Source organism: Pollachius pollachius, assembly GCF_949987615.1.
Source record: "Pollachius pollachius genome assembly, chromosome: 2".
Classification (NCBI taxonomy): Eukaryota; Metazoa; Chordata; class Actinopteri; order Gadiformes; family Gadidae; genus Pollachius; species Pollachius pollachius.
Genome location: NC_136935.1, coordinates 18101670 through 18129169, shown reverse-complemented (window position 1 = coordinate 18129169; position 27500 = coordinate 18101670). Strand labels below are relative to the sequence as shown.

The 27500-nt window shown below is 46.5% G+C and overlaps 1 protein-coding gene across 1 annotated transcript in view; it reads right to left on the bottom strand.

Moving 5' to 3' along the window:
• Window positions 1-27500, bottom strand: part of akt3a (v-akt murine thymoma viral oncogene homolog 3a) — a 58374-nt gene that overhangs the window by 30639 nt on the left and 235 nt on the right. The window contains exons 2-5 of the mRNA XM_079730195.1: window positions 25836-26055; window positions 25535-25601; window positions 21339-21826; window positions 2966-3091 (exon numbers count right to left, since the gene is read on the bottom strand). Coding sequence (XP_079586321.1) covers window positions 2966-3091; window positions 21339-21384 — 172 coding nt within the window. The 5' untranslated portion in view covers window positions 21385-21826; window positions 25535-25601; window positions 25836-26055. The remainder of the gene's footprint in view (window positions 1-2965; window positions 3092-21338; window positions 21827-25534; window positions 25602-25835; window positions 26056-27500) is intronic.

Sequence of the window (27500 nt, the reverse complement as noted above, 5' to 3'; positions counted from 1 at the left end):
TGGCCTGGCTTCTCCTCATCACACTCCTCCCCCCTCCCTCCCCCTCTTTCCCTCATCCCACCATCCTGTCTTCATCTCCTCCCTCCTGTCTGCTCGGCGTTAAGCGTTCCTTCTCGCGCCCAGCCCACCCTACCTTCCCCTCCTCCCCCCTCACCCATACATCAGGACTTCTCCTTCCTCCCCCCCCCACCCTGTGCCGCCTCTCCTCCTCCTCACCCGTTGGGTTCCTCCAGGCTGAAGAGAGCCCGAAGTACTCGGCCTAACTCCCCAAACTCCGGGAAGAACGACAGGCCTGCCTGGGTGATCACGCCCCCTCACACCCAGCCCCGGCTATCATAAATCTCAGGTTGGCCCAGCAGCTGTGGGGAGGAGAGCAGGAGAACTTCTCACAACAGGTACGTACGAGTGTGCCTCCCATTAGGCCTGCTGCCAAGTGGGCACAACCACAGCTCAGCACCTTCCCCGCTACGCCCAGCAGCCTGGGGGGAGGCGCCACTCGCCACGGGGAGAGGGAGAAGGAGACGGATAAACAGCACTAGCACCCATAACCATTATCATTATTATTATTATTATGGTTTACTTAGCGTGATTAGCGTTAAGCACAGACTCGTATGCCGCGCGCCATGCGGTACACTATCGGAATGACGGGTTTACGCAAAGCGGTTTAGAGTGATAAGCGAGTGAGAACAAACACGGGTATTAATGCAACGCTACACCCCTCCGCGGGATAACTCGCACTGTAAACAGGAAGCACGCAGATTAAGAGCAAATTGGTTCAGCTGACAAAAACAAGTGATTTGCATATAATCCGTTATCTGCAATCTAATAAATGAAATCCAATATTTTAATCCTGACGTTTTTTGCCCGTTTCAGTTTTTGACCAATATTTTGACAACTATTCCTAATGCTAGCAATATTTGCAAAGTTAAATATCTATAAAATGTATATAAAAACGAAAAAAATCTAATGTTGTTTAGATAGGTTTAATAAACACAAATGGCACAACATAACTCTTGTGTTAAACTGTATTTCTGATCTATATAGTCCTAACTGCAAAACCCTGCAATGCACATGTTTCAACTGTATTTACAAGAGGGGTAAATTAAGGATGAATGTGAAATTATTTATTTGTGACTCACATCAGATTCATGAAATCTATACTATAGCGGATCAAATAAATAAATAAATAATGCTACCTGCAATCCATTACTTGGTTACGGGTCATGATAGTGTCATCTAATCCAAGCCAAACTACTTACAATCAGGCAGTGCGGCTGAGAGGTGACGGCTGCGACCCCCCCACCCAACCTTGGCAGGGGACATGAAGTGCAGCTCACTTCTAACCTGTTCTGAACTTTACTTTGCTTCATTGAGCTGGCGGCACTGTGAACCACACAACAACAACAACAGCAGTTAGGGTGGTCTTGCTCAGGGACACCTCAACACTCAGATAGGAGGAGCTGGGGATTGAACTAGAAACCTTCTGGTTACAGGTCAACCTGTGCCACCTCCTGAGCTACTGCTGCCTACGGCTATTGAGGGTTTGCCGGGTCAAACTGTGGTAGCAGCGTGATATGACCTACTGGAAGTAGACAGGTAGACAGACGGTCGAGAAAGACTGCAAGCTGGCGTCTCGGTGTCTAGAAGGCTTGTTTGTGTCCGGTTGTAGATATAAGGCAGTGCTGAGGCAACGGCCCTCAGAGAAGATAACGCCCCCCGGCTATTTGGAAGAAGGTCCTGTTGTTAATGGCTTGTGATCAATGGGGAATAGGCGGGCAGTGTCTGTGGCAGAGCACCTTTGGCTTGGTGGGTAACAGGATTAGGGCCCACAGGAGCGCTGTCTCTCAGCATACTGCAGTTGAAGCAGACGTTGTTCTGAGACCTAAGAGGCTGCCATCAGGCTTCTAATTTTGAAAAGATTACCGTATAGCCAGAAGGCCTTCACAGACGCAAGGACCGACAGATAGATGTAGATCGATTGATTTCTCTGCACTAGGCTACAGCAGGGCGCCTGAGAAAGAAATAATCTGTATTTATCAGTGAGAACGGGGCAGAGTGAAGTTTCCATTTGTCTCATTGACTCATTAGTTTAGCACACATGTGAAACATGGAGCTTGTCAGCCAGGTTTAGACAGAGGACACAGTGCCATAAGGTCAATTAGTAGCCGCTAGGACTGTGGCATCAGGGTTATCTCATTTAATGGGAGACAAATCGTCGAAGTTTGGGTGCACAGTACACATGAAATGAGCGTAACTCCTAACGACAAACGTAACATTGTTTAGAGCAAATCTAAATACACTTTACTAAAGGCAGAGTGATCATTTAGCAGTCGCAGAATTAGATTGCATATGCTGCTTCTGGAAAAGGCTTGAGAAAAGGTTATTTTGTGGGAAAGAATTGACTGAATCTAATTTGTTTTCATATTCCATATCTATAGATTTATGTTTGTTTGAATGAGCTTTTCTGCCTTTTTGGACAGGACAGTGAAGAGAGACAAGACCACAATGTGTTGAGTGGAAGAGGGAGGAGAAGAAGACGTGCATCACTGGTCTACACAGGTACGGCTGGAACCCGGGGCGCTACGGAGTGCAGCACCTCATGGTGAGTGTGCTGTGGGGAGGAGCCGCCGAAGCAATGAGTTCTTTACACCTTGAACAACAGTCAGCCCCGCCCCCCACCCCCATCATCCTCTATGTTCACAGCCACAGTGTCTGCGCACCAGAGCTTTAGGGCACTTCCTCATCTGTGTGTGTGTGTGTGTGTGTGTGTGTGTGTGTGTGTGTGTGTGTGTGTGTGTGTGTGTGTGTGTGTGTGTGTGTGTGTGTGTGTGTGTGTGTGTGTCTGTGTGTGTCTGTGTGTGTATGCATGTGCGCGTGTGCGCGTGCGTCCTTCGAACGTGTGCTTGCGCGAGTGTGTGTCTACACCATGGGTAGGTAGGGGAAGTGTGTATCCTGGATCACATACTTGCCACAGAGAAGTTGTTTAGGGGGTAAGCCAGGTCGGCATCCTGCGGCTTCTCTTTGTAGCCAATGAAAGAGCCGTCTGTCTTCAACAGGAAGTAGCGCGGCCGCCAGTTCTTAATGTACTCACCTGTTAGAAGCAGAGCGAGAGAGAGAGAGCGAGAGAGAGCGAGAGAGAGAGAGAGAGAGGGAGAGCGAGAGCAGTCTTAATGCAATATAATGTATGTCACCCAGCACAGTTATTTAAAACCTAATCAAAACATCATTGGGACGATGACCATGATTCAATTATACCGAGGGGGAGCATGATGTAATGATAAGGGGAAGGTATGGAAGACCATTAAGATGAGGATGATGACAGACTGCCATCTGTCTAGCCCAACGAAACCAGTCAAAATCCTCAACTCAAGACACATCGATGTTACTGTTGCATGGACAAATTCCCACGCACACAAGCACACACGCACACGTACACAAACACACACACAGAGTATGTACGTTATCGTCAGCTGGACAGTTTTTGCCAGATGATTCGTATTGTGAAGAGCAGAGACTCTGAGAGGAGAGCCGCAGATAGGGAAAATAAACGGGAACAGGGAAGAAAACGAAAGGAAAGAGGGGGAATAAAGGGGAAGAGATGAGAGGAAAGGTAAAAACAGGGGGAGAGAGAGAGAGAGAGAGAGAGAGAGAGAGAGAGAGAGAGAGAGAGAGATGCGAGCGAGACCTTTATTAGACGGTGGTGGAAACAAACAGTAACATCTGCTGTGCAGCTGGTGACGGGGCATTACCCGACCGGCTGTGACAGGCGGGCTTAGCCTGGCACTCTGGCGGCACCGGGACTTTATCACATGAACTGCTGGCGGATTACACGGGCCTCAACCGTTAGCACACCACACAGAGGTGGATCACAAACGCTGCAAACAGCATGACACACACACACACGCGCATGAACATATACACACGCACACACGCTTTCACAGAAAAGACTCACACAGACAGACAAACATGCATACCAGGCAGGGACACGTGGATGGTAATATGTTTCATTAAATGATAATTAGGTTTAGTATTTTCTACAAAACAAACCGTTTGCTGGTTTTCTTTATTTCTTTCATTTGTTCACCTGTTGACTGCTTCACAATGAATAAGCTTCACGTTAATTTATTAGAATGTCAAGGTAAAGTGTAGGTTTGAGGCGTTGGTTACTTAAGATTCACTCAAATACCTGCCCGCTATGAAGTGGACATCTGTTGCACAAATATACCCTGAGACACACACATGAATAGACTCACACACACACATACACACACACAAGAACCCCCACGAAGGAAATTTGCATGGTGTAATATTATAAATACTATTATGCTATTATGCATGATGTGCTGTTTGCCATCAAAATCACGAAAGTCACCAAAAGAATAAAAGTAGCAATTACAGAACAATGTGCAACTGTTCCATTTTAAACCCTCATTAATTAAGCACCCGTTCCTTCACTCACCGAGCACACACACATACACACCTTGTGAAAACCAAACGGATCAGGAAAAAAAGTACCGCCCGAAGTACGCAAACACGCCCTCGGAAACGCAGTGCTTGGTGGCGGATCACATTTTTTAATTTGCTGGCAGAGGAGAACAGGTAGCGTGTGTGTGTGTGTGTGTGTGTGTGTGTGCGCGTGTGTATCTGCGTTCCATTTGTAACATCCACTTAAAGCACAAATGACAGCAGGCCCGGCTCGTTAACACATCGCAGGGAAACACCTGCTCCACTGACGGGACTTCACGGCCGCGGGCAACGCTGGGTACCTCTGGGTGGCAGCGAGGCGATGGGGCAGGGAAGTGTGTGAGTGTGTGCGTGTGTGCACGTATTTGTGTGTGTATGCATGTGTGTGTGTGTGTGTGTTTGTGTGCCTGTGCATGCGTGTCTGTGTGTGCCCGCATTCGTGTGTGTGTATGTGCGTGCATGTGTGCGTGCGTGTGTGTGTGTGTGTGTGTGCACGTGCGGGCACGTGCGTGCATGTGTCAGGGAGGAACAGGGGGCGGGGGGGAGACAGAGACTCGTAATTGAGTTAAACCTCCGAAGTCGGAGAAGGACGGACAGGCAGACACCAAGCAAGCTGACAGGTACCACTGTTATGTGCCAGTACAATGTGGGTGCCAAGCAGCTCTGTCTGTCTGTTTGTCTGTCCCATCTGTCTCTCTGTATAGCATCTAATCTTTCATCTGCTCTACCCTCGTCCTCCTTGATCATCTTTCACATTTATGGATCATGTGGGGAATTGAAGGGGAGAGTCAGCTGATTCATAAACATAAATGTGCAGGGAGCAAAAGGACGGTAGGCATATTCAGTTGGTCATTCTTTGCATTTCCTACTTTTTCAAGGTACTTTTTGCAGTTTCTTCCTTGGTTTGACATTTTATTTAAATTATTTAAATTAAATTTATTTTTACATTTGAGGGAGGTGTGCAGGTCATCAGCCTCCATTTTTCCTGACCTTTGAAAGACAAGGAAAGAAACTCCGGAGAATGTCAAACTCACCAGGAACAGAGACGGGCTGCCCGACTGAATGACAGATTGGCCGAGGATTAAGAAAAAAAAAAAAAGACTTAAAACTGCTTAAACTATTAGGAACTGGCGGTGAGCGCTGGCTCACTGATCCAACTCCAGTCATTTCTCTGAGTCAGTCTGTAGATGGTGTCCAACCACCGCACGCCTATGGCTGGCCAGCCCATCACTCAGCTGTCCAGCAGGAGTCAAAGCAGTTTGGCAATCTGGCTGTCTGGATCCTGACAGCATGGCTGTGTGTGTGTGTGTGTGTGTGTGTGTGTGTGTGTGTGTGTGTGTGTGTGTGTGTGTGTGTGTGCGCGTGCGTGCGTGCGTGCGTGCGTGTGTGTGTTTGTGTGTGTGTAAACGTGTTCGTTTGTGAGAAGAGCATGTGTGCATGTATGTATGTATGCATGTTTGTATTCAGGTAAGTATGCACGTATGCATGTATGTGTGCGTGCGTGTAAGTATATATGGATGTGTTTGTGTATGTGCGTACGGGGGCATGAGCATAGGCGTGCGTGCATGCGAGTGTGTGTGTGTGTGTGTGTGTGTGTGTGTGTGTGTGTGTGTGGGGGGGGGGGGGTTGGGGGGGGCAGCCAGGGGTGGCAAAGACGGCAAACAAAGATGGACATTTTTCCAACCCACGATTTACCACACAACACATAACTCTCGCGCACGCACACATGCCGCATAGACACAATTCTCATTCAACCAATCGGAACGCCGGTGCGATCCGGTGGTGTTCTGCAGAGCCATCCCATCTTGGCCCGGTCTGTGATAAGTCCAGCAAGCGCTCCCACTCTGGACAGCTTGCCTGGGGAGCCACATGTCTCTGGTTTGGACTGCTGGAGAGAACAGAACAGCCGGTCTCCATCCTACACCATCTCTCTAGCTCTCTCCCGCTCGTTCTCTCCCTGTCCCTCCCTTTCTTGCCCTCTCCCTCCCTCTAACTCCTCACTTAAGTTTGCTTTTAGTTTTCTTTACAACTTCGTCTCTCCCTTAAGGCCAATTAGTAGATACTACAGCGTTCAGTGCCTGAAACAACAGCAGTCTGCTCCCTGTACAAATGGGGGTTTTGTTAGATAAATCAAATGGGCGGTGGACGACTCCAAAGGCAAGGGAAGTTTATTCAGGGATGAGGTGGAGGTCATATTCCATTGTCCTAGGTATTTGGAATTGACCAAAACATAACTGAAAAAAGGTGAATGTTATAGTTGGCCGGTGTGTGAATAGAGTCAAAATAGATTAAATGGGATACAATGGAAGGATCATCAGGCTCCATTACTTCTACTATCGATAGCAATCATTCTCTGAGCTCATCTCACTGAATATATTAGATCTGATCATTATACAACATCTGGGAAAGGCCATTACTACCTACAAAGTATAGTTATCCGGACACCACCATGGGTTGGAAACATTAATTATCAACTCTTTGAAGAACTTTAACTAACAATGTCACTGAAGAATATGAAGAAATTGATTTGGCACATTCTGCAACTAGCCAAAAGCGGTTCATGGCCAAACCAGTGAGAAGCAGACAACAATCAGCTGTGACTGCATCCGTTCCAGGCCTTCTGATTGGACAATTACAATTGTGCACTGACTAACTGTCACTCAATTAGCATGCTGATTAACTGCTCATTTGGAGGTGCGGGTGGGGTGAGGAGTGAGGAAGGGAGAACCAAAATAGAAGACAGGTGAGGGGGAATAAGGTAGAGTTTGAACAACACTTTTTTAGGACTGTCTTCTTGTCCTCTTGAGAAGGCGCTTTGCGCTAAAAACACCAAAACGCTACCCCAACTATAAGATTCAATGTATGAGCTACAGAATGATGCAATAAACAATAAAGAACTATACAACTGACCATGGCTCATCTGTTAATCAACTCGAACATGGATTTAATGGGCTTCCTTGGGTCCATTATCCAGTATGTGTACTGGTGGTGAGGGTGGAGGAGTTGTCCCCTCCAACATTCCAGCACTCACACACACTGACAGACTAACACTTGTGTATCAAGACTGTCTGTCACACAAGCACGCACATACAGTACCCAACACAAACCCACAGGTGCTGTAGCGGACAAAGGTGTACAGGGAGACATAGAGGGAGAGAGGGAGGGAGAGAAGAGAGCGAGTCACAGACACAGAGAGAGAGAGAGAGAGAGAGAAAGAGAGAGAGAGAGAGAGAGAGAGAAAGACAGAAAGAGAGGGAGAGGGAGAGATATATAGAGAGAGAGACAGAGAGAGGGAGAGGGAGAGGGAAAGATAGAGAGATAGATAGAGGGAGAGAGAGGGGATGGGAGATGGGAAAGGAGGAGGAATTAAGTATTTTGTAGGCCAAATGGTGAAGTTGGGCAGCCTGAGCCTTGTTAGTAACAGGCGGTAATGGGCTGTGATTTGTTAGGACGGTACTGAATAAATAACCTGCTCCCTAATTAAGGGGCTAGTCAGCGTGCTCTGGGACCCCCTGGCTGGGTGGCTGGCTGGCGGTCTGCCTTGCTGCCTGTCCCCTGGATTGGTGGGGATCAGCTGCCAGGTTCATTAGCTAATGCTGTAATGGGCCTTTAGCAAATGGACAGCTCGCTAGTTACCTGGCTGACTGATCGGCCCACTGACTGACTTTCTCACCAGCAAGGTATGGGAGACAGACAGACAGACAGAGAGACAGACAGACAGACAGACAGACAGACAGACGGCCAGACACACAGACACACAGACATAGATAGAGAGACAGACAGAGTGGGGCCTAACAAGCCACTCTGTGTGCATCTCTGTGCATGTACGTGTGAGAACGAGAGAGTGAGAGATGGAGAGTGAGAGCGCAGTGAGCATTACAATGAGAAAGAGTGAGCTGTCTATCAAAGGACTTGTGGTTTAACTCTTGGCCTGTGTGTCCAAAGGCAGTGGCAGCTCTCTTGGGATAACGGGGACCCCGTTAGACGCCGCACCACGTATTGTGTTGGTGGAGAAGAGGAGGGGCCGATGGGTGTTGGATGAGTTCAGGGCCGTGAGAGAAGCAGTTAAGAGAGGAAGGGAGTCGAGAGGTATCAAGGAGATGGATACTTCAGCAGCAAATACCCACATGTATTACATAACAAGCATCAAATAGGGCCTATGTGTGCCATTATTTTAGGAACACAGCAGAGAGAAAGCAAGCAAATCACTGCCTATTCTCAGCAGTGTGTCAAGAGGCCAGTGTGTGAGTGTGTGTGTTTGTTTGTGCCTGTGAGTGTGTGTGTGTGTGTGTGTGTGTGTGTGTGTGTGTGTGTGTGTGTGTGTGTGTCTGTGTGTGTGTGCGTGCGTGTGTATGCGTGTGTGTTTGTGACCCCAATGCCCAGGAGTTCCAGCTCTAGTCTGCTCAGACATCTTAAGTTGAGTCCAGCCTGTGTGAAGGCAAATCCAATTAGCCTGCATTAGACTCATTACCACACCGTGGCAGGCCCGGTGTCTGTTCATGTGTTGCGTTTCCTTGAGTGTGTGCTTATGCACTCAGTATTCTGTCAAGGGTAGATCCCTACCACCAACACAATCCACACAAGTTATTCAGAGGAAAATGTATTTTGAACTCATACAAAATGTATGTTTGCAAAATAATTAAAAATAGTAATAAAACTCGTCCTGCCCACACACTGGGCAGCACCATTAAGAAAAAACAATGAATAGAGAATGTTCATTCTATGCAGACTGCTGCTGCCGTGCTTGCTATAGTGGGATAGGAGCAGCACTGGGCCTGGCAGACCTGGGAGCGTAGAGCGCTCCCTGGCCACCCCAACAGAGGCCCTGGGTCGGGGTTTATGAAGCAGGGCATGGGCCCCCTCCCCTGGGAGGGTAGTGGCCCCTGAGGCCATGGCAGATTTCACACAGCCAGCTGCACACACAGCAAGGGCCTCCTGGTGCGCACACAGGCACACGCACACACATACAAACACACACACACACACACACACAGTGGATACACACTGAGCGCATATACTGAGCGCAGAGTCAACGTACACAGGATTCACACATCCATCACAAACCAACAGTTTTCTGCACACAGACAGATACATGTATCACACGACCCAATATCGAGGAGTGTGTGTGTTGGTGGGCGAGATCTTGCTGCTCTGCAGGTATGTGAGGCCGACGGGCCAGGACACTAGAGACTGGAGTCAGAGCTGAGTTGGTGCAGGGTCAGGACTGAGAGAGGGAAACAATGTTGATTTTCTGAGAACAACATGATAGAAATACAAAGAAACGAAACCAATAATAACACGGCCGTTCTCATGGTGGGCCTTACATTTAGTTTGTTTGCTTTAAACCTTAAACACACACCGCTACTCTCCTGAAGTACCGACCTCGTCCAGTAGATGGCGGTGGTTCCTTTGAGCACGCTGGCCCCCGCTGGGACTCCGCCTCAGAGCTGTGGTGGTGACTGACAGATGCACTGCCGCCAAGAAGCCCCTCAAACTAATCCCCCCACATCACTCTAGAACAGGAACAGGAGGGTGTGTGGGTGTGTGTGTGTGTGTGTACTCTGGTGTGCGTGTGTGTGTGTGTGTGCGTTGGGATTAGAGTGGCGTTAGCATCTTAGCATCTTAGCTGGAGGGCTGCTACTCAACACCACCTGTGCAAGACAGGAGCCCCCCCCCCCCCCCCCCCACCTCCCCTGCCATCAACAGCACACACACAATCGCACACACACACGCACGCTCTGAACCACGCAGCAGCACAGCGGAAGGTACTTGCGGAGGAGTGAGTGTGCTAGAGGTCACTTAGTCCCAGGAAGTCCAAGATTATTGTCCTGAATTATTACTGTAGCCGGGCATCTCGCCCACTGTACGCGCTGCCTTTGTTATGGTTCTCTTTCCATCGCTTACATTTTAAGTTGTTTCTATTAAATATTGTCTTTGTCTGTCTGTGTCCATTTACTTTTAAACCGTTTGAAGAACAGACGACTGAAAGAGATGTGGGCGTAGGTAAACTACATGACTGTGAATATGCTCTGGTAATAATCAACATAACCAGTAAAGAGGCCACTCTTAAGTGTTTTCCGAAGGGGTTTTCCGAAGGTAAAAACACAGAAACACACTAGTCTGTGTTCCTAAATAAAACACAGGTATACATATACACATAACTATACAATGCGTTAAAGCATATTAAAGCTTTCCATTGGATATTTCTCTTGAAAGGAGGAGCAATGGGCAGCCCCAGCCCAGTGTGAGGGAATAGAGAGTGAGGTCCAAACCCAGAAAGCACTGAGTCCAATGCAATTAGGTAGGCCACTCACTGCCAACAAGCGCGCTAATCAAATTGCCCTGATTGCTGGTGTATTGGCGCTGGCTACCTCCCCCCGTTGAACGGTTCACATTGTCCGCTTGCCTCATTGATTCCATCATTTACTTTACATCATTTAACAAAAACGCTCTTTATAAGCCCACAGAGATGTGGCGACTAAGGTCCGCCCTTAAACTGCGAGGTGGTAATCCAGTTAGCAGTTCATCGTCGGTAGAGCAAATGATCTGAGGGTTTCAATCAATAATATTGTACAAAATGTTTACACTCTGTATTTTTTGCATTACTAATTAAGTGTCCAACCGAGACATAGCAAGAGATTACATCTAAATGCAATACAATTAATTATAATAATAATAAATAAAATAAGAAAATAATAATAATAATAATAATTATAATAATAATAATAATAATAATAATAATAATAATAATAATAATAATAATAATGACATAATGGTTAATTAGTTAATTAAATAATACCACGTTGAGGCTCTCATTCAAAGAATGCAGCCTCTCAAGGTTCCCACATTCTATTCAACATTCATATTCAAATGACTAGGAGACAAATGCTGCCTCATTGGCCGAGCCCAGCCAATCACAGGGACAACAGTTAGCCAGCTGAACCAATAGGCTTAATATAAATAGTTGTTGATCAGAGAAGGAGGGAGGAGGGGCAGGAGACAGACACAGCTGTCCAACTGTTGCCTGTAACAGACAGGCAACAAGGAGTAAGTGTGTATGCATGTGTGTGTGTGTGTTGGGGGAGGGGGGGAGTCTTTCAAACATAGTGGGTATAGGACCCTCATCCACCCAACCCTTTCCAGTTGAGCAGCGGTGAACAGGTGCAAAGCTTTTGGTGAATGTGTGTATGCGTGTGTGTGTGTGTGTGTGTGTGTGTGTGTGTGTGTGTGTGTGTGCATGTGTGTATGCGTGAGTGTGTGTGTGTGTGTGTGTGTGTGTGTGTGCATGTGTGTATGCGTGAGTGTGTGTGTGTGTGTGTGTGTGTGTGTCATCATTATTCCAGAGTGGCTGGCTCAGTATTATTAATTCAGCAACACTGGACTTAGGCTGTGGGAGGCAGCTGGTGTGTGTGTTGGTGTGTGTGTGTGTGTGTGTGTGTGTGTGTTTATGTGTGTTTGTGTGTGTGTGTACAACTTCAGGACCCCCTACCCGCCTATTGTTAAGACTGGTTTTTGTACTAGAGAAGCACTGATGCATTGTGTTGTGGTCTATGCTCCGCTCCCTCCCTGGCATGTAAACACCCACACACATGCACACGCACACACACACACACATACACACACACACACACACACACACACACACACACACGCACACAAACAGGAGAATAATAGTGCAGCCCAGCAGGCAGGAGTAAACAATCAAGTGCCAAGTACTAAGTACTGTCAAGTGCACCTCTACACACACACACACACACACACACACACACACACACACACACACACACACACACACACACACACACAGACACACACCAACAGCAGGACCAGTAGACCCAGGGCTCATTGTGAAGGTGTCATTCATGTGGTCTATTGATGAGTCGACAGCGAGTGCTCTCCAGCTCACTAACTGCTGCTGCCGTGTTCCTACCCTGTTTCTCTACCTGCCTACGTCTGTATGCCTCACTACCTGTCCGCCCGTCAATATCAGAAATCTCTTCTCCTCTATCTCTATCTCTGTCTGGGTCTGTCTTACAACCTACCAAAATAATGTGTTCCTGTTCTAGTTGAATTATGGGTAATAATTGCTTATCATTGTTGAATGACTGTCATTATTTCATGTACTGCATGTTAATTCTAGTTAATTCAAGTATTTGTCAGTGAGTCTATTTACCTACCTTATTTACTATATTTTAGCAGCTTTAAGGATTGTTGACGTTTATAAAGCAAACATTACACTTCCAGCAAAAAAAGAAGCACCCTGAGCTTCGATTCCCAGCGAAACATTTTCCTCACATTTACACATATTGTTGTGCTACACCGCCATCACAGTTTTCCCTGCGCTTTCATGGGCTCATGTATCCGATTCTCTCTTAGCCTGAGGGGGGTTTCACTTTAAAAGAGCGGTCGATGTTTCACAGAGCGGACCCGGGTTAAAACACTAAACCGGTTACCCTAGGTGTCAGAGTTCTATCGTGTGGTCGTCACCAGCCTTGGACGGGGATCATGAAACGCTACCCCAAAAACTGGGATGAGTGCCCTGTGTGAGGCCCCAGTCCATTACGGAGAGACCCTTAAGCATTTTCCAATGTTGATGCACACAGTTTACCTTTCTAAAAATGTCTTCCTTTTAGCTTGGCCGATTATGGAGTCAAATCAAAAAAACTGTGTGAGCTAATTTCCCCCCCCCGAGCCCGGCATGAATCTTTAAACAGCAATAGTTGTCTTTATACCTCAATACCATTATTCAACCGACAACAGACATTGGTAAAAGCCTATCGTGCTGGGTCTTCCGCAGCTCTGACCACGGTGCAGGTCGCTCTCTAAGTAAACATACAGAAGCCATACAGAAGCCGTTCTCTGTCGCTCTGTCCTTCTTATTCCCCTCTCACTACTCGCGGCTCCCTTCTTTCTCTTCCATCTCTCATCTCGTCTTTCCTCTAGACACACACACACACACACACACACACACACACACACACGCGCACACGCACACACACACACACACACGCACACACACGCGCACACACACACACACACACACACACACCCCTTTGGATGACAGATGGCAAATAAACAATTGTACACCAGTGGACTCTCAAAACTGAAGGTGTTGACACACGCACACACAACTACACACACGCAAACCTATCCCTTTGTCCACTTGTATACCATCACGCAACCACTCGACATCTTTATCTGCCTCTATAAAATGAGTTGACGTGAGTTGTTGTAGTTTGCGCGTGTGTTTTCCAACGTCCATGCCGGTCCATTAATTGCTGGTTTAATGAGAGTGTGTCGGTGGAGGGGGGCCCCAGCCAGGGCACCATATGGGGGACATTAAGCACCCTGTGAACACGCGGCCAAACCTCAGCTAGCCCATTACTTCCAGAACCTTCCAAGGCACCGCTACCAGCCACTGGTGTCAGCCCAGGAGCCCCCAGTCATCTAATTAAAGACTGGGGGAATCTCTCTCTCTCTCTCTCTCTCTCTCTCTCTCTCTCTCTCTCTCTCTCTGTGCCTTCTCTTCTTCCCTTCTCTTATTGCCCGTCCTCTCTCTCTCTCTCTCTCTCTCTCTCTCTCTCTCTCTCTCTCTCTCTCTCTCTCTCTCTTCTCCTTACACCCATATAAGACATGAACATACTTACACACGTACAAAATAAATTGAGACCGGTAAAATACTATCTTTGACCCCAATATAGAGTGTGCAGTTAATTGATAGTCCACAGGTAATCTCCGCCCACCCCCATCCAGTCGGGGTGTGAGGCAGTTATGCAAAATCATTGGAGCCAGCAATAAACAAGGTGAAAAGATTCATGTAGACGGAAGATAGATTGTAAATGAATGCATAGCTACACACTGCTAGTGGATCAACTGTTCAGCGCAGAATTTACGGTGTGAGACTTTTTAAGACTTTGTAAGAGGTATTTTGTATGGGTGCTCCCTCGATAATCTCAACAAAGTAAAATAGGCAATAGGCACCGAACCATTTCAAAAAAAGTACTGTGTCAGAGAGTACTAGAACTGCCTCACAATAATCATTATTGATAAATAATAATAACTCTTAAAGAAGTATCTTCAGTAGTGCTAGTGTCTGCTCCTTTGATTCATTTCAATGCAGGTCTGTAGAGGAAAGAACAGCGATGTGTTTGTGTGTGTGTATGTGTGTGTGTGTGTGTGTGTGTGTGTGTGTGTGTGTGTGTGTGTGTGTGTGTGTGTGTGTGTGTGTGTGTGTGTGTGTGTGTGTGTGTGTGTGTGAGTTGTGCAGGTGCGTGTGTGTGCCTATGTCAGGAGTTAGTGGTTTAGTTGATCCTGTCACAGACAGATTACCAGTAGAGGGATATAAATACAACCAAATGTCCCTTTAACCTGGCCACTCTGACATCAGCTGCACTCTGACTGTTTACACCACAGCGGACAACAACAAGATTAAACTCATAGCCCCCATTCAGAAGCACAGTGTAAAACACAATGTGTAAGCAGGCTGGGGCTAATCTTTTATTCATTTTAAGAGACACCCAAGCACAACAGGTGCAGTAGACATAACCTGTATCATATCGTACTACTTATAACACATATAATTACTTATAATACATTTAATATACCAAGTTCAATCGATGCTGATGCAACCAAGTCGGACAGAGCTTCAACTTTTCAGCCAACCTATTAAGGTTTTAAAACATTTGTAAACTGTTGTTCATCAGACATTGTATGTAGCCTGTTGTAGTCAACACCGTTTGTTAAGCGCTTACCAGATTCAACACACGCCCCAACATTAGATCAGTTAGTTTAACTGATCCGCCGGCTTTAATTAGCAGAACCAATCCCCGCCCCACCCTGCCTACACTTTAATCGGCCTAAAGCCTACTCCACACACACACACACACACACACACACACACACACACACACACACACACACACACACACACACACACACACACACACACACGTACACACTCACAACCTTAAGATGGTATGGACTCTGCACTGCACTGTCACCCTAATCTGTGTGCCTGCCTTTAGTGCACTCAGATGGGAGGAAATGGCTTAGGCTAGAACTCACTAACAGCTTTCAGTCAGTTGTTGTTGGCATGAGAACTTGAAACACAAACAGCTACTGGTTGCTGGGGGCTGGTGTGGTTGCTGCAGGGTTCTGTGCGTTTAACAAACTCTAAATTAGGGAACAAGATTAAATGAAGGATGAAAAATAGGAAAAGATCAGGTTGCCCTTGGTTTAATATTCCTTAAAGATGATTAGTTTACTTTAGGATGGATTTCCTGGATTGGATGCTTTCTGTCACGTTGTTTTAACCACAGTCCGAGCATATTGATGGATGTTTTTGCCAAGTACTCAATACTTGATCGATAAAATACAGTCATTAAAAAACGTCTGCCTTGACATGACAAAAGTGCAGTTCCTGTTTTTAGAAAACAATACATTGGCCTCATTCTCAACGGGCATCTCTCTACCTGCCATGCAGCGATCACGTAGCCACCACAGCTCTGACCCTCCTCAACAGCCAACGGGTGCACCTCTGTTCTGCTGTCTCCACCCCCCCCCCCTCCCAAATATATCAGTCTGTCAAGTGCTCACTTTCTGTTTCTGTCAGAGGGCTGGTTGCACTGTGCTGCCGGCCTGTGCGGCTGCCAGTCTGTCTGCCTGTCTGTCTGTCTGACTGGCTGCCTGTCTGGCTGGCTGCCATCCTCCGCAGTGTTAGAGTGAGTCATTCTCAGGACAATGGAAACGGTTTGTAAAGCTACACTGGAGCATCCACTTCCTCCGGATGTGCTGGAGGATGTCATTCATAACAAAGCCCCCACTGTCTGCCTGTCTGCTGTCTGTGTGTGTGTGTGTGTGTGTGTGTGTGTGTGTGTGTGTGTGTGTGTGTGTGTGTGTGTGTGTGTGTGTGTGTGTGTGTGTGTGTGTGTGTGTGTGTGTGTGTGTGTGTGTGTGTGTGTGGTAGTAGGCAGATACATACTGCAAGAAAGAGGAGATCCACAAAGGAACAGAACAAAACTAAAAGCAGCAGGGTTGAGAGCGGACACAGACATGGATGCAGGGAAAGAGAGAGGAGAAAGACAGAGAGAGAGAGCGAAGGAGGGAGGGAGAGAGGGAGAGAGCGAATGAGGGAGAGAATGCACAAAGTCAAAGGAGAGGTGTGGTGGTACCCTGTCCCCGTCTGCTGTAGAGCATGACAACAAGGAAAAAAGAGCAAAAAGGGGAAAGGGGATAGGATATGAGAGATGAGGAAAGACGATGAGAGTGGAGGAGGATGTGAAAGAAAGTACTGGAAGAGTAAAGCAAATACGGCAAAACAAGGAAGGAAAGATATAGGGAGAAGGAAGAGAGAGAAGGCAAATAGAGGAGAGGAGGATAGAGAAGGATAGAGGAGAGGGCTAGGGGAGAGGAGAATAGAGGAGAGGAGGCTAGGGGCGAGGAGAATAGAGGAGAGGAGGCTAGGGGCGAGGAGAATAGAGGAGAGGAGGCTAGGGGAGAGGAGAATTGAGGAGAGGAGGAGAGAGGAGAGGAGGATGAAGGGATGAAGATAAAGGAGAGGAGGAGAAGGAAAGAGGGGACAGAGGCAGCGGCAGTAGCGCTAGCGACAGCAGCAGTGCCAGCGGTGGCTGGTGATTGATATCAGAGCTCTGGCAGTGCCACCTGATCCAGCCAGCCAGCCTCCAGCTCCACTCAACCCACTGAACCCTCAGAGCCAAGATGGCTGCCTCTTTCTCTGCACTGCACCCAGTGAACCCTGGGCCTGAATGGCTGACTAAAAGGGACTGCAGTGTAAACATTTGATAGCAAGTGTGGCTCCAAGTAGAGGACGATGTGGAATCACAAACAACGGCAACATCGATCATGGATATGGTTAGCGGCAACCATGTGCTTACCAGTTTAATTCAATTTATATGAACCGATGAATAATCTATTCAAAACCAAAACAGAAAAGGCATACATTCTTGTTGGGGGTCCTTAAAAGGTTCAAAAGATTCTCAGTTCACTTAAGTCCAATCAAATTTAACCGTGTTCAAACGGGTTGAGAAGTATAGAAGTCATATAATATTACAAAAACAGGTTTAGGATGAAACTGTCCCTTTGTCCTCTTCTGATCGCTGCTCCTCTCCGGAACAACAACTCCAGGATGTGCACCCATGAAAAAGATGATCGGGCAATCCCCCCCCCCCCCCCCCCCCCCCCCCCCCCCCCACCCCTCCTCCTCCTCCTCCTCCCCCCCTCTCCCTCTCTGTCTCTGTCTCTTCCTCTGTAACATGCTGAGTGCTGTGCAGGTTGATGCCGGGTAATGCTATCCTCAAACTGCAGAGTGCCAGGCTCTGACCCCTGTGGCCTCACACAGGCATCGCTGCCCAATGAAATAACTCAGGGTGGGTTGAATGGGTCCGGATGTCCTGAAATGCACGTTCCTCTAACTACTAGCGTAGCATTTTGCCCGTAGTATTATGCCATTAGCGGGGTTCATCTTTTTTTTCTTTTGGAGAATCAGCAAACTGAATGAAGTACTATTCTACTAAATAGGCGCCACCTTGTCTACTTACAAGAAAGCAAGAGAGAAAGGAGGAATTAGTGAATGAATGAAAGACAGAATGAATGAATGAAAGAAGGAATTAATGAATGAAAGAAGGAAAGAGGAAAGAGAAATGCCAACTCTTAGTATATTATATGTATTCATGAGTAATGTCGCCATTAGCCTAAGGGGGAACAAATCTATATTCCTTCCGTCCAGCGAAAATACTTCCTATTGACTGGCTGTACTACTGCATGCCTCTGGTAACCATTTTAGGTACACAAACAAACCTATAAACTATAATACAAAAAAAATAAACATATATATATATATATATATATATATATATATATATATATATATATATATATATATATAAACTAAACACATAATAGAAAAAATACATATAATAGCAAAGCAATGCATACACACACACACACACACACACACACACACACACACACACACACACACACACACAGACATTGTAGGTCTGTGTGGAAGCAGCAGTATTGCTCTTTGTGAATGATGTCTGTTACTGAAGCATTGTAACTATCAGACAATCCAGGAATCCGACACACACACGTGCACTCCCACCAAAAAACACAAACACACATACACACACAATTATGTTACACACAACAGATCAAATGTATTCATAAAAGGAGAGGAAGAGAAAGCCCTGAGTGGTGAGAAAGCATCCGTTTTCCATACTGTGAATGGAAGACTTTCGTTCATGAAAATACAGAGAGAGCTGAGACTAAGAGAGGGAGAATTATATGCTACCTTTTCCCTCTCCCTTTCTTTCATACTCTCTTGTGATTCATAGTGCACACTGCACACGTCTCTTCATTTACTTAGGCGGCACACTATAGACAGACCTCAACAATGTGGATTAAACACATCGTTCTACATTTGAGCTTTACTGTCTGAATCAAAACACGAAGAATTGTTTGTTTGTGTACGTGTATGTGCGTGTGTGTGTCTGTGTACGTGCCTGTGTATGTGTGCATGTGTGTGTGTGTGTACGTGTGTGTGTACGTGTGTGTGTGTGTCTGTTAACTAGAGGAACTTTCTCTCAGGCTATAATGAGTAACTAGTAACTCTGCAGTCTTTGCTTTATCACGACATGGGCGGTGAGTCAGCACCTGTTTCTCTACAAGCGTGTGCACACACACAGACAGACACAAATATACACAGACACACACACACACACACATAAACACTTATTTAGCATATGCCGCAGACAAACAACCCAAATCAGCACAAAAATAGTGTCTAACTCTAGACCTGTGTCGTGACTGGGAGCAATATGTTGTTCTTCTTCATATGGGCAGAATGTGTGACCATAAGACTGGCACACACCCACACACACGCACACACCCACACACACACACCCACACCCACACCCACCCACACACAGGCACACACCGACACACACAGCTCTCTACTACCACATTAGCAGTATGCATTAGCAATGGCGGATATGTATGCATACGTGTGTTTAAGTTTTTGGGAGTCTAATATGCATCAATGGTTCGCACATCTGTTTATGTTTGACCATCATATTGCATGTGCCTGTATTGGCCAGGAAGTGGCTGTGTTTAAGAACCATGTCACTTCCTGCACAATGGGTTGTGTAATGCATTCCTGAGCAGCAACTTAGCATCAGGAGGATAGAAGCTCATTGGCCCGCCAGCCTGGAAATCCCCTAAGTTCCCCCCCTTGAGAGTCGTCCTCACCCACACTTAAACACACACACACTATTATTGTTTTATTTTGTCACATCCAAGTACAAGGGCTCTACGGCTCCTTGATAGCATTCAAAAGAGATTGAAAGAGTAGATGTGCTATTTCTTAAAATAATCAATACTCGCATTCTTTGTTCTATTTCTATTCTATTTTCGTTTCAAATCCTCATATGGTCGTTTGACTTGATTGAGTCGACTGACTCATACAAACATGGAAGAACTACAAAAGCAATACATTAACCCGATGTATTACACCAACATTATACTTTTCTACCTTAGCCTAATGTTTAAATAATATGCAAATGATTAGACCTGTACACTAAAGACAGCATTTAAGTACCTGTCCAAACAAACACGCAAAAAAACGTTGTCACCGCAATGGACAGTCGAGCACAAAACCATTTTTGCTTGGAGACGCATATCCCAGTGTCGCCTGGTCAGTAAGAAACAAGACACTTTGGCTGCAGAAGTCACATCTCCGAGTCGGGGATGCTGATGAAAACATCCGGAGTCAGTTCCGACCGCCTCGTTCGAGTCAGCATCGAACGATGTCTGGTAACCGGCCATTACCAGACATCCCACCTGTTGCCACGGCCCCTAACGCACCCACAACACCACAGCCATCCGCAAAAAGCAAAATCAGAAGGCGGGGGGGGGGGGGGGGGGGGGGGACCCTTTCTCTCTCTTATCTCCCCCACTCTCCCCCTATCTCCATTCCCTCTTCTCACCATGTCTCTCTGTTTCTATATAATATCTCCCTCTTCTCCCCTCTCTCGCTCACACACTCTCTGTCTCCCCCCGACCACACCCCCACCCCACGTCTCATTCACTCTCATTCAGGGAAGTTATAAACAGGATGTGTTGTTCAATGGACGCACGCCCACCCCTGCATCACATGTCTCAGGCTCACCACTGAACACTTTCAAAAGGAACCAAACAGAATCCCTTACGTTAAGTCAAAGTCACTGAGTTGTTTGTATTCTTCTACTGCCGGCTAGATGATGAGATCAGCTCCAGAAAGGCATGGACATCTGTTTCAACCGTGATGTTGTTGAGATATTTCTACGCTCACAGTACAACCAGACACATGTGCTCACACAGCATGTATGCATGCCTGACTATTACGTACATTTTCCCTGTGCACAGCATTTTTTGTTCAGAGCATATCTAACCGCACCACATAGCCACCTGACTGCATTGAGGAATTTAAGTGACACATCATTTTGATCACGCACACACCGTCAAACGCACACACACACGCACACGCACATACACACTCCCCTTGCACACACACAGTCACAAGCACAAGCACACTCCAGCAATGAATCAGACATCCCAGACACACTGACATATGCACGCAAGCCCTATGCTGCCTCCCAACCCATTGACTCCCTCCCTCCCATCCTCCAGCCACAGCACATGTGGCCATGCACCTTCAGTCTAGCCCAGACGCCAGGGTATGCGACGATTCAAACACAGCACAGCGACCACATGCAGCAGCAGAAGCAGCAGCAGCAGCAGCAGCAGCATCAGCCGGCAACATGCAGCGGTGTATGAGAGGACAGGGGAGAGAGGAGAGGAGAAGCGTCTAAACTCACCCCTTTTCTGGAGCCATCCCTCTTTCACCACGCTGACATCTGTCATGGTTGTTGCGAGCGAGCCCAACGCCACTACACGCCAGCTCCAGAGAGAGAGCAGAACAGCGAGGGAGGGGAGGGAGAGGGAGAGGGAAGGGGAGGATAGGAGAGAGAGAGGAGGAGAGGAGGAGAGGGAGGGGGGGAATCGGCTCTCCCAGCCTCCGCGTCGCTCTCCCTCCCTTCCTTCCTCGTTTTCTCCCTCTCCCTCTCTCTTTCTCTCTCTCTCGCTCGCCCGCGCTGTCTGCCGCTCGCTCTATCCCAGGCAACACGCGCACACGCACGAACACTGGCTGGGTGCTCGCGTGTAGTTCTGCTTCCTGTTGTGGTGTAGCTCTCCTACAGCCTTCCTCCTTTCCTTCACTCTCTTCTTCTTCTTCTTCTTTTCGTCGTCCAACTCCTCAGCTCTCCTTGGTTCTCCAAACCTTCCTCCTCACTGGCACCGACTCAGCCTGGAAAGGAGTGAAGGAGAGAAGGTATAAGAGAGGAGAGCATGGATATATATCTGTATGTCCCCTCTGTTGATCCCTCTCTCCCTGCCTTCTCCCTTCTCCTCTTCCCCTCCAAAGCGCTTTTGTACAATCTGACAAGACAAACAAATAAGTCATTGTGAGGACAAATACCCCCTGCTAAATCCCCCCCCCCCCCCCCCCCCCCCCCCCCACACACACACACACACACACACACATACACAGAAAACACAAATACACACACACACCTCTACCAGCAGCGGCTGCATACAATCCAACCTTTTACAAGTTCTTCCTTGTTTCATTCATAGCTTTAGTATATTGGAACAGTGGCAGCAATCTAAATTGGCTAACAACGTGTGTACATTTCATATGGATATCTCTCCTTTTGCTTACCTCCTGTTTTGTTTATCGTTTGACAGGAATAACTACTTTGCACTAGTGTTTCCCTTTGAGTTATTATTGTATCGCATGTTTGCATGTGTATGTGGTATGCGTCGGCGTGTGCGCGAGTGTGTGTGTTTCTGTGTGTGTGATTTGGAGTATGTTGAGTGCATCTCCATAGCACAGGTGTGTGTGTGTGTGTGTGTGTGTGTGTGTGTGTGTGTGTGTGTGTGTGTGTGTGTGTGTGTGTGTGTGTGTGTGTGTGTGTGTGTGTGTGTGTGTGAGCAGGTGAATGTGAAGTACATGTGGGCGACTATGTAGGAGGATCTGTCTGTCTGAGGGAGGTGAGAGAGCATTTGAGGACCGTGGAGTAGAGCGCCGCTATAAATAGCAACAGCAGCAATTCAGGATGCTCCTTTTCTCTCTGTATCTCACTTTTGTCCCTCTCTCTCTCTCTCTCTCTCTCTCCCTGTGTCTATCTCACCCACTCTGCTGTTTTTCATCTGTCAAACTGCCTTCTCCTGCATTTATTGCCCTGCACTAATCAAGCCCACACCAGCCAGGCCCCACCTCCGTCCCTCCATTGCCTCCTCCGTCCGGCCACCCTCCCTCCCCAGTGTTTGTTCACCTCAGATGCTCCCTACTACGGTGTATTACAAAATGCGCAACAACCTAGACGCTAATCAATGTGAATGGACAACAAAGGCTTAGGCTTTGCGAGGCAGCTAGCTCGCGAGCCTCAGCGCCCGAGCCCCGGCAGTCAGTCGGTATTCAGATCAGTCGCTGCTGGGAGAACCGCAGTGTCATAGCTCACGCTCCAATGTACTCATACAGGATTACGTATGCATTGCAGTAGCAGACAAGGAAGTGATGCATCCAAACATGCCAGCCCACACACGTGCGCGCACAGACACACACACACACACACACACACACACACACACACACACACATACTCTTCTGCGGCAGTGCTAAATCAAGATGGCCGTACTGGGTCACAATTCTCAGAACTTATGCATTCCTACGTACAACCTCAATCTTGAGTTGTGTGTTTATTATACAGTTTTTTTGTAGAATGTAGACTTGCATCATGGCGGGCTACTACTCATGCAGGAAGGCTGGACACAAGGAATGCCACACCAGGAGGACAGCGATCATTGTTTTGTGAAGGGAATACTTTCTGTTAACCTAACAAGGCTGCATTTAAAATGGGCCTTAATCTGGAGTGGCATGCCCCAGATCTCCCTAAGTGTTAGCACCACTACATGGCAGAAAGGTACTGCCTCTATTAGAGGAGAACAGAGGAGAGATCAGGGAAGGGGAGGAGGGGTTGGTGAGGCAGGAACAGTAGAAGAAGGGAAGTGTGTCTACAGCTTGTCAACAGGCGGCAACCCTTTCCTTGTCACTGGGTATCTGTTGCCATGGTGATAACCACTGCCACAATGCCGAACTAACCCTGCAAGAGGAAGTCCTCAATAATTATTATTAGAAAAATGTACAAATGAATAAAAGGCAACATCTGAGAGAGAGAGAGAGAGAGAGAGAGAGAGAGAGAGAGAGAGAGAGACAGAGAGAGAGAGAACGAGAATGTGTGTGAGAAATATCAGAAGGAGGGAATAAGTCTGGACGTGGCAGTAGGCAACACTGTGATCAATGAGGTCTGAACTACTATCACACATACAAACACCTCTCTAAGGCAACTACAGCAACAACTACAGCATCAACTACAGCATCACTTGATCTGCAAATGTCTCCAAAGGTCAAGCCATAATGGAGAAATGAAAAGAGGGGACTTAGTCATTTATAGAAAAGCTGAAAAGAACATTACATCAAATTAGTATGGTTGGTTTTACATTGAGTTGATTTTATTAATACTAAAATAATGACTGGAAGATCATTGAAAAATGTTGTAGAATAACCTGCTAGGTTGGGGATTTCTTCTTGCTGGATTAGAGTGTCCCTGAAGTGTTCCCATTCAAAGATGAGCCAGGAAGACTTGTTATTGGTCCTTTACATTGATATACGACACTTTAATTACAGACGATTAAGGTTACTTTCATTGTATATTTGCCTTTAAAACCCCTGGCCATTATACGTATATAACATGTAATTATTTGAGTTGGTCAAAGGCATGCATCTCAAGACAGCGCATAAGCCTCCAGTGTCAACACTACTGGTACTATGCCACTACACCAGGGAGGTCACGTGTTGCCAGCACCAAGCTCTTCCTGGCTTCCACAAGCCAATCAGTGGCTTTACAGGAACGGACTCAAATTATAAACCCTCCCCTTATCCTCACATGAAACCTTTTTACTTCTCTTGTTGATAACAGTAATCATTTAAGTCATGTATCTTGTTTAATGTTGAATGAATCATTATAAATTCATATTTACTTTTTTGGCTGTTTTTCAGATAAGAAAGCTGATTTAAGATATTACATTCTCCTTTTGCATATTGTGAGCATTGTTATGACATTATATAGCACATATTTGATAAATGAACTATTTTTGCCATTTCAAACGGTTGTCAAACAAGAGGTAGGCCTGAGTATCATCAATGTATGGCCTATTGATGAGGTCCCTTTCTGACTTTTACTGATGCTTACTTCCCATATTCATCCTACATCATTGCATCCAGTAACTGTATTAGCAGTGGCAGCCTCACCACAGTCCACATCACCGACAGCATCATTACGATGAATCATCATCATCATCATCATCATCATCATCATCATCATCATCACTCACTTATTACCTATTGTGGATCTAGGACAGTCCAATATATTATCGCATACGGTACGATACCACAGGTTCTGAAAAGTTATTGAATACAAACGTAAATGTTGTTTCTAGCCCTCTAAACGTTGAGACTTGTTCAAGGCTGATTTAATCCAGGTTGTCACATTGTTGCTGACTAGTAATGATTCCTGCCAGCGCCGCATCATCTTACGTCACACACACCAGACTCACTGTCAAACTGACGCATGTTGCATGCTGCATTATAGCAGTACATGGATAGACGCGCGTGCAGAAACGCTCGTGTTGACAGTCATAATTTCCTTAGAAAACAATCATTACATCCGCAAATGTGAAAAAGTACAAACCCGTAAGTAGCAGCAAAGCGGCTACCGCTAAGCCCACTAGTGTAGCAGTCGGATCGGGATGTGTTCAAGTGGTGATGCCCACATTCCCTCAAGCTGTCAACCAGGGCACCGCCCACCTCTTTTTAAACAGTCCAGATACCATAAAATAATGTTTAATTATGAACAGTATGACGCATCACCACTATACTTCATACACAGTTTACCTGAGGAGATGTGATGGAATGCGCGTCCACCTGATGTCCACGAGCCCCTCGTACTTCCTCTCTCGCGCTTCAGACACCAGTAAGGGGACGCCAGACACAGGGGTGGGGGGGGGGGGAGAGGGCAGACCATCTCAATTAACCAACATTGGCTTAAGCGGTAAATCTGAAGTCAAAAATATTTAATATACGTGGTTTAAGTGTCCCACGACCCGAGGTCAAGGCTGCTCGGGAGCCACCAGCAGTCCGCGCGCCGACGTGTTCGCTTGTTTTGACTTTCAGTGCAGCTCGTGACGTCACTTACCGTAACGGCTCTCGTCTTCTCCGACCTCGCGCCCCGCTCCGTACACAGAAATGTTTTCAAAGTGCTGCACGAGCTCGGTTTCAGTCCGCTTGTTCTGTTGCTTCTTATTTTGCCCGTGCACGCGCTACTCTCATCCCACCTTACGCGGGCTACCTTCACTGGCGGCTCCGTTTCTCGGGTTTAAGCCAGCCCTCGCGAGAAGTAGACGTGTAGGCGATTTCTAAAAGAAAGAGTGTAAAAACAGTGCGAATGAATCCTTGACAGGCAGTGGTTATGAGTGTATGAATCAACAATCAAATACTCGAGCCATGCGTCAAGCTGTGTAAATGTACATACTCAAACTGCAATTATTTATGTCAGATACTGTTTTTTTTTCAAGGATTTAAGTTTTCTTGCTATTTGTTAATATATGTGTTGATTGATTGATTGTTGATTGACTGGTGGTCTCAGAAGTCAAGAAACATCTATCAAGGGTGTTAAAAAAAAATTGTATCTAAACGGCAGCATGCCTTTTTTAAGACATTTAGTGTAGCCATGTCTTTCTATTATTACTCAGATATTTTGGGAAATAGTTGATCAAGTGTTATTTCCTTCCTCCTAACTGTCATTCACCAGCCAACACACACACACACACACACACACACACACACACACACACACACACACACACACACACACACACACACACCCTCACAAACACAGAAATGCGTACACTTTCACACGCAATCTCTTTATCTCTCCCTTTCCCTCCTCTCTCTCTCTCTCTCTCTCTCTCCCTCTCTCTCTCTCTCTCTCTCTCGCTCTCTCTCTCTCTCTGCCGAGCCCCAGCTGGCGTGGAGCTGTAGGAGCAGCAGAGGAAGGCCGTGGATGGATGTCAGGAGACAGAGAGAATGCACAGGTGGTACTGTCGTGCTACCTCTACATATGTTTCCTTCAGCTATCTCATAGGGCCAGATATTAAACCCACACAACAGCACATACTCATCCACAAAACTCACAGAGACACACGCACGCACACACACACACACACACACACACACACACACACACACACACACACACACACACACACACACACAGGAGCAACCCGAGAAAACTAAAATGGTTATAGAACAACAAATTAGTTATCCCTTTCAAACAATACAAACCACAGGATAAGCAATGTGAGAAAAATGAATTGAAAACAAACTCAAACACACACATATACAGACGCATGCACACAAACACACACTCACAAACACACACCCAGATATACATGGTCACAAACACACACACACACAGACACACACACACACACACAAATACAAATACATTTAGTTGGAAAATATTACACTGAATAGTTGTTTTCACTTCAGGGGAATTTTTACTCTGACGATTTCAAAGCAGAGACTTTACTTTTCACTTCGCATACTTTCACTTTTCAATTCACTTCCTTTTCAAACATCTCCAGTTCCTCGTAATTATTCTTACTCAGTGCCTTTTTAATCAAACAATACCATCAGGGTGATGCTGTACAGATCATAATAACACTGTGAGGCCAATCGCTACTTAATCGACACTTCAGTGAGGATGGAGGGTGTTAGAATTACATAAAGATGTGACCTGATAATATTTTCTCTTTCAATTTGAATTGTCATCTTTGAGGGAAGTTACAAATCAGATAGA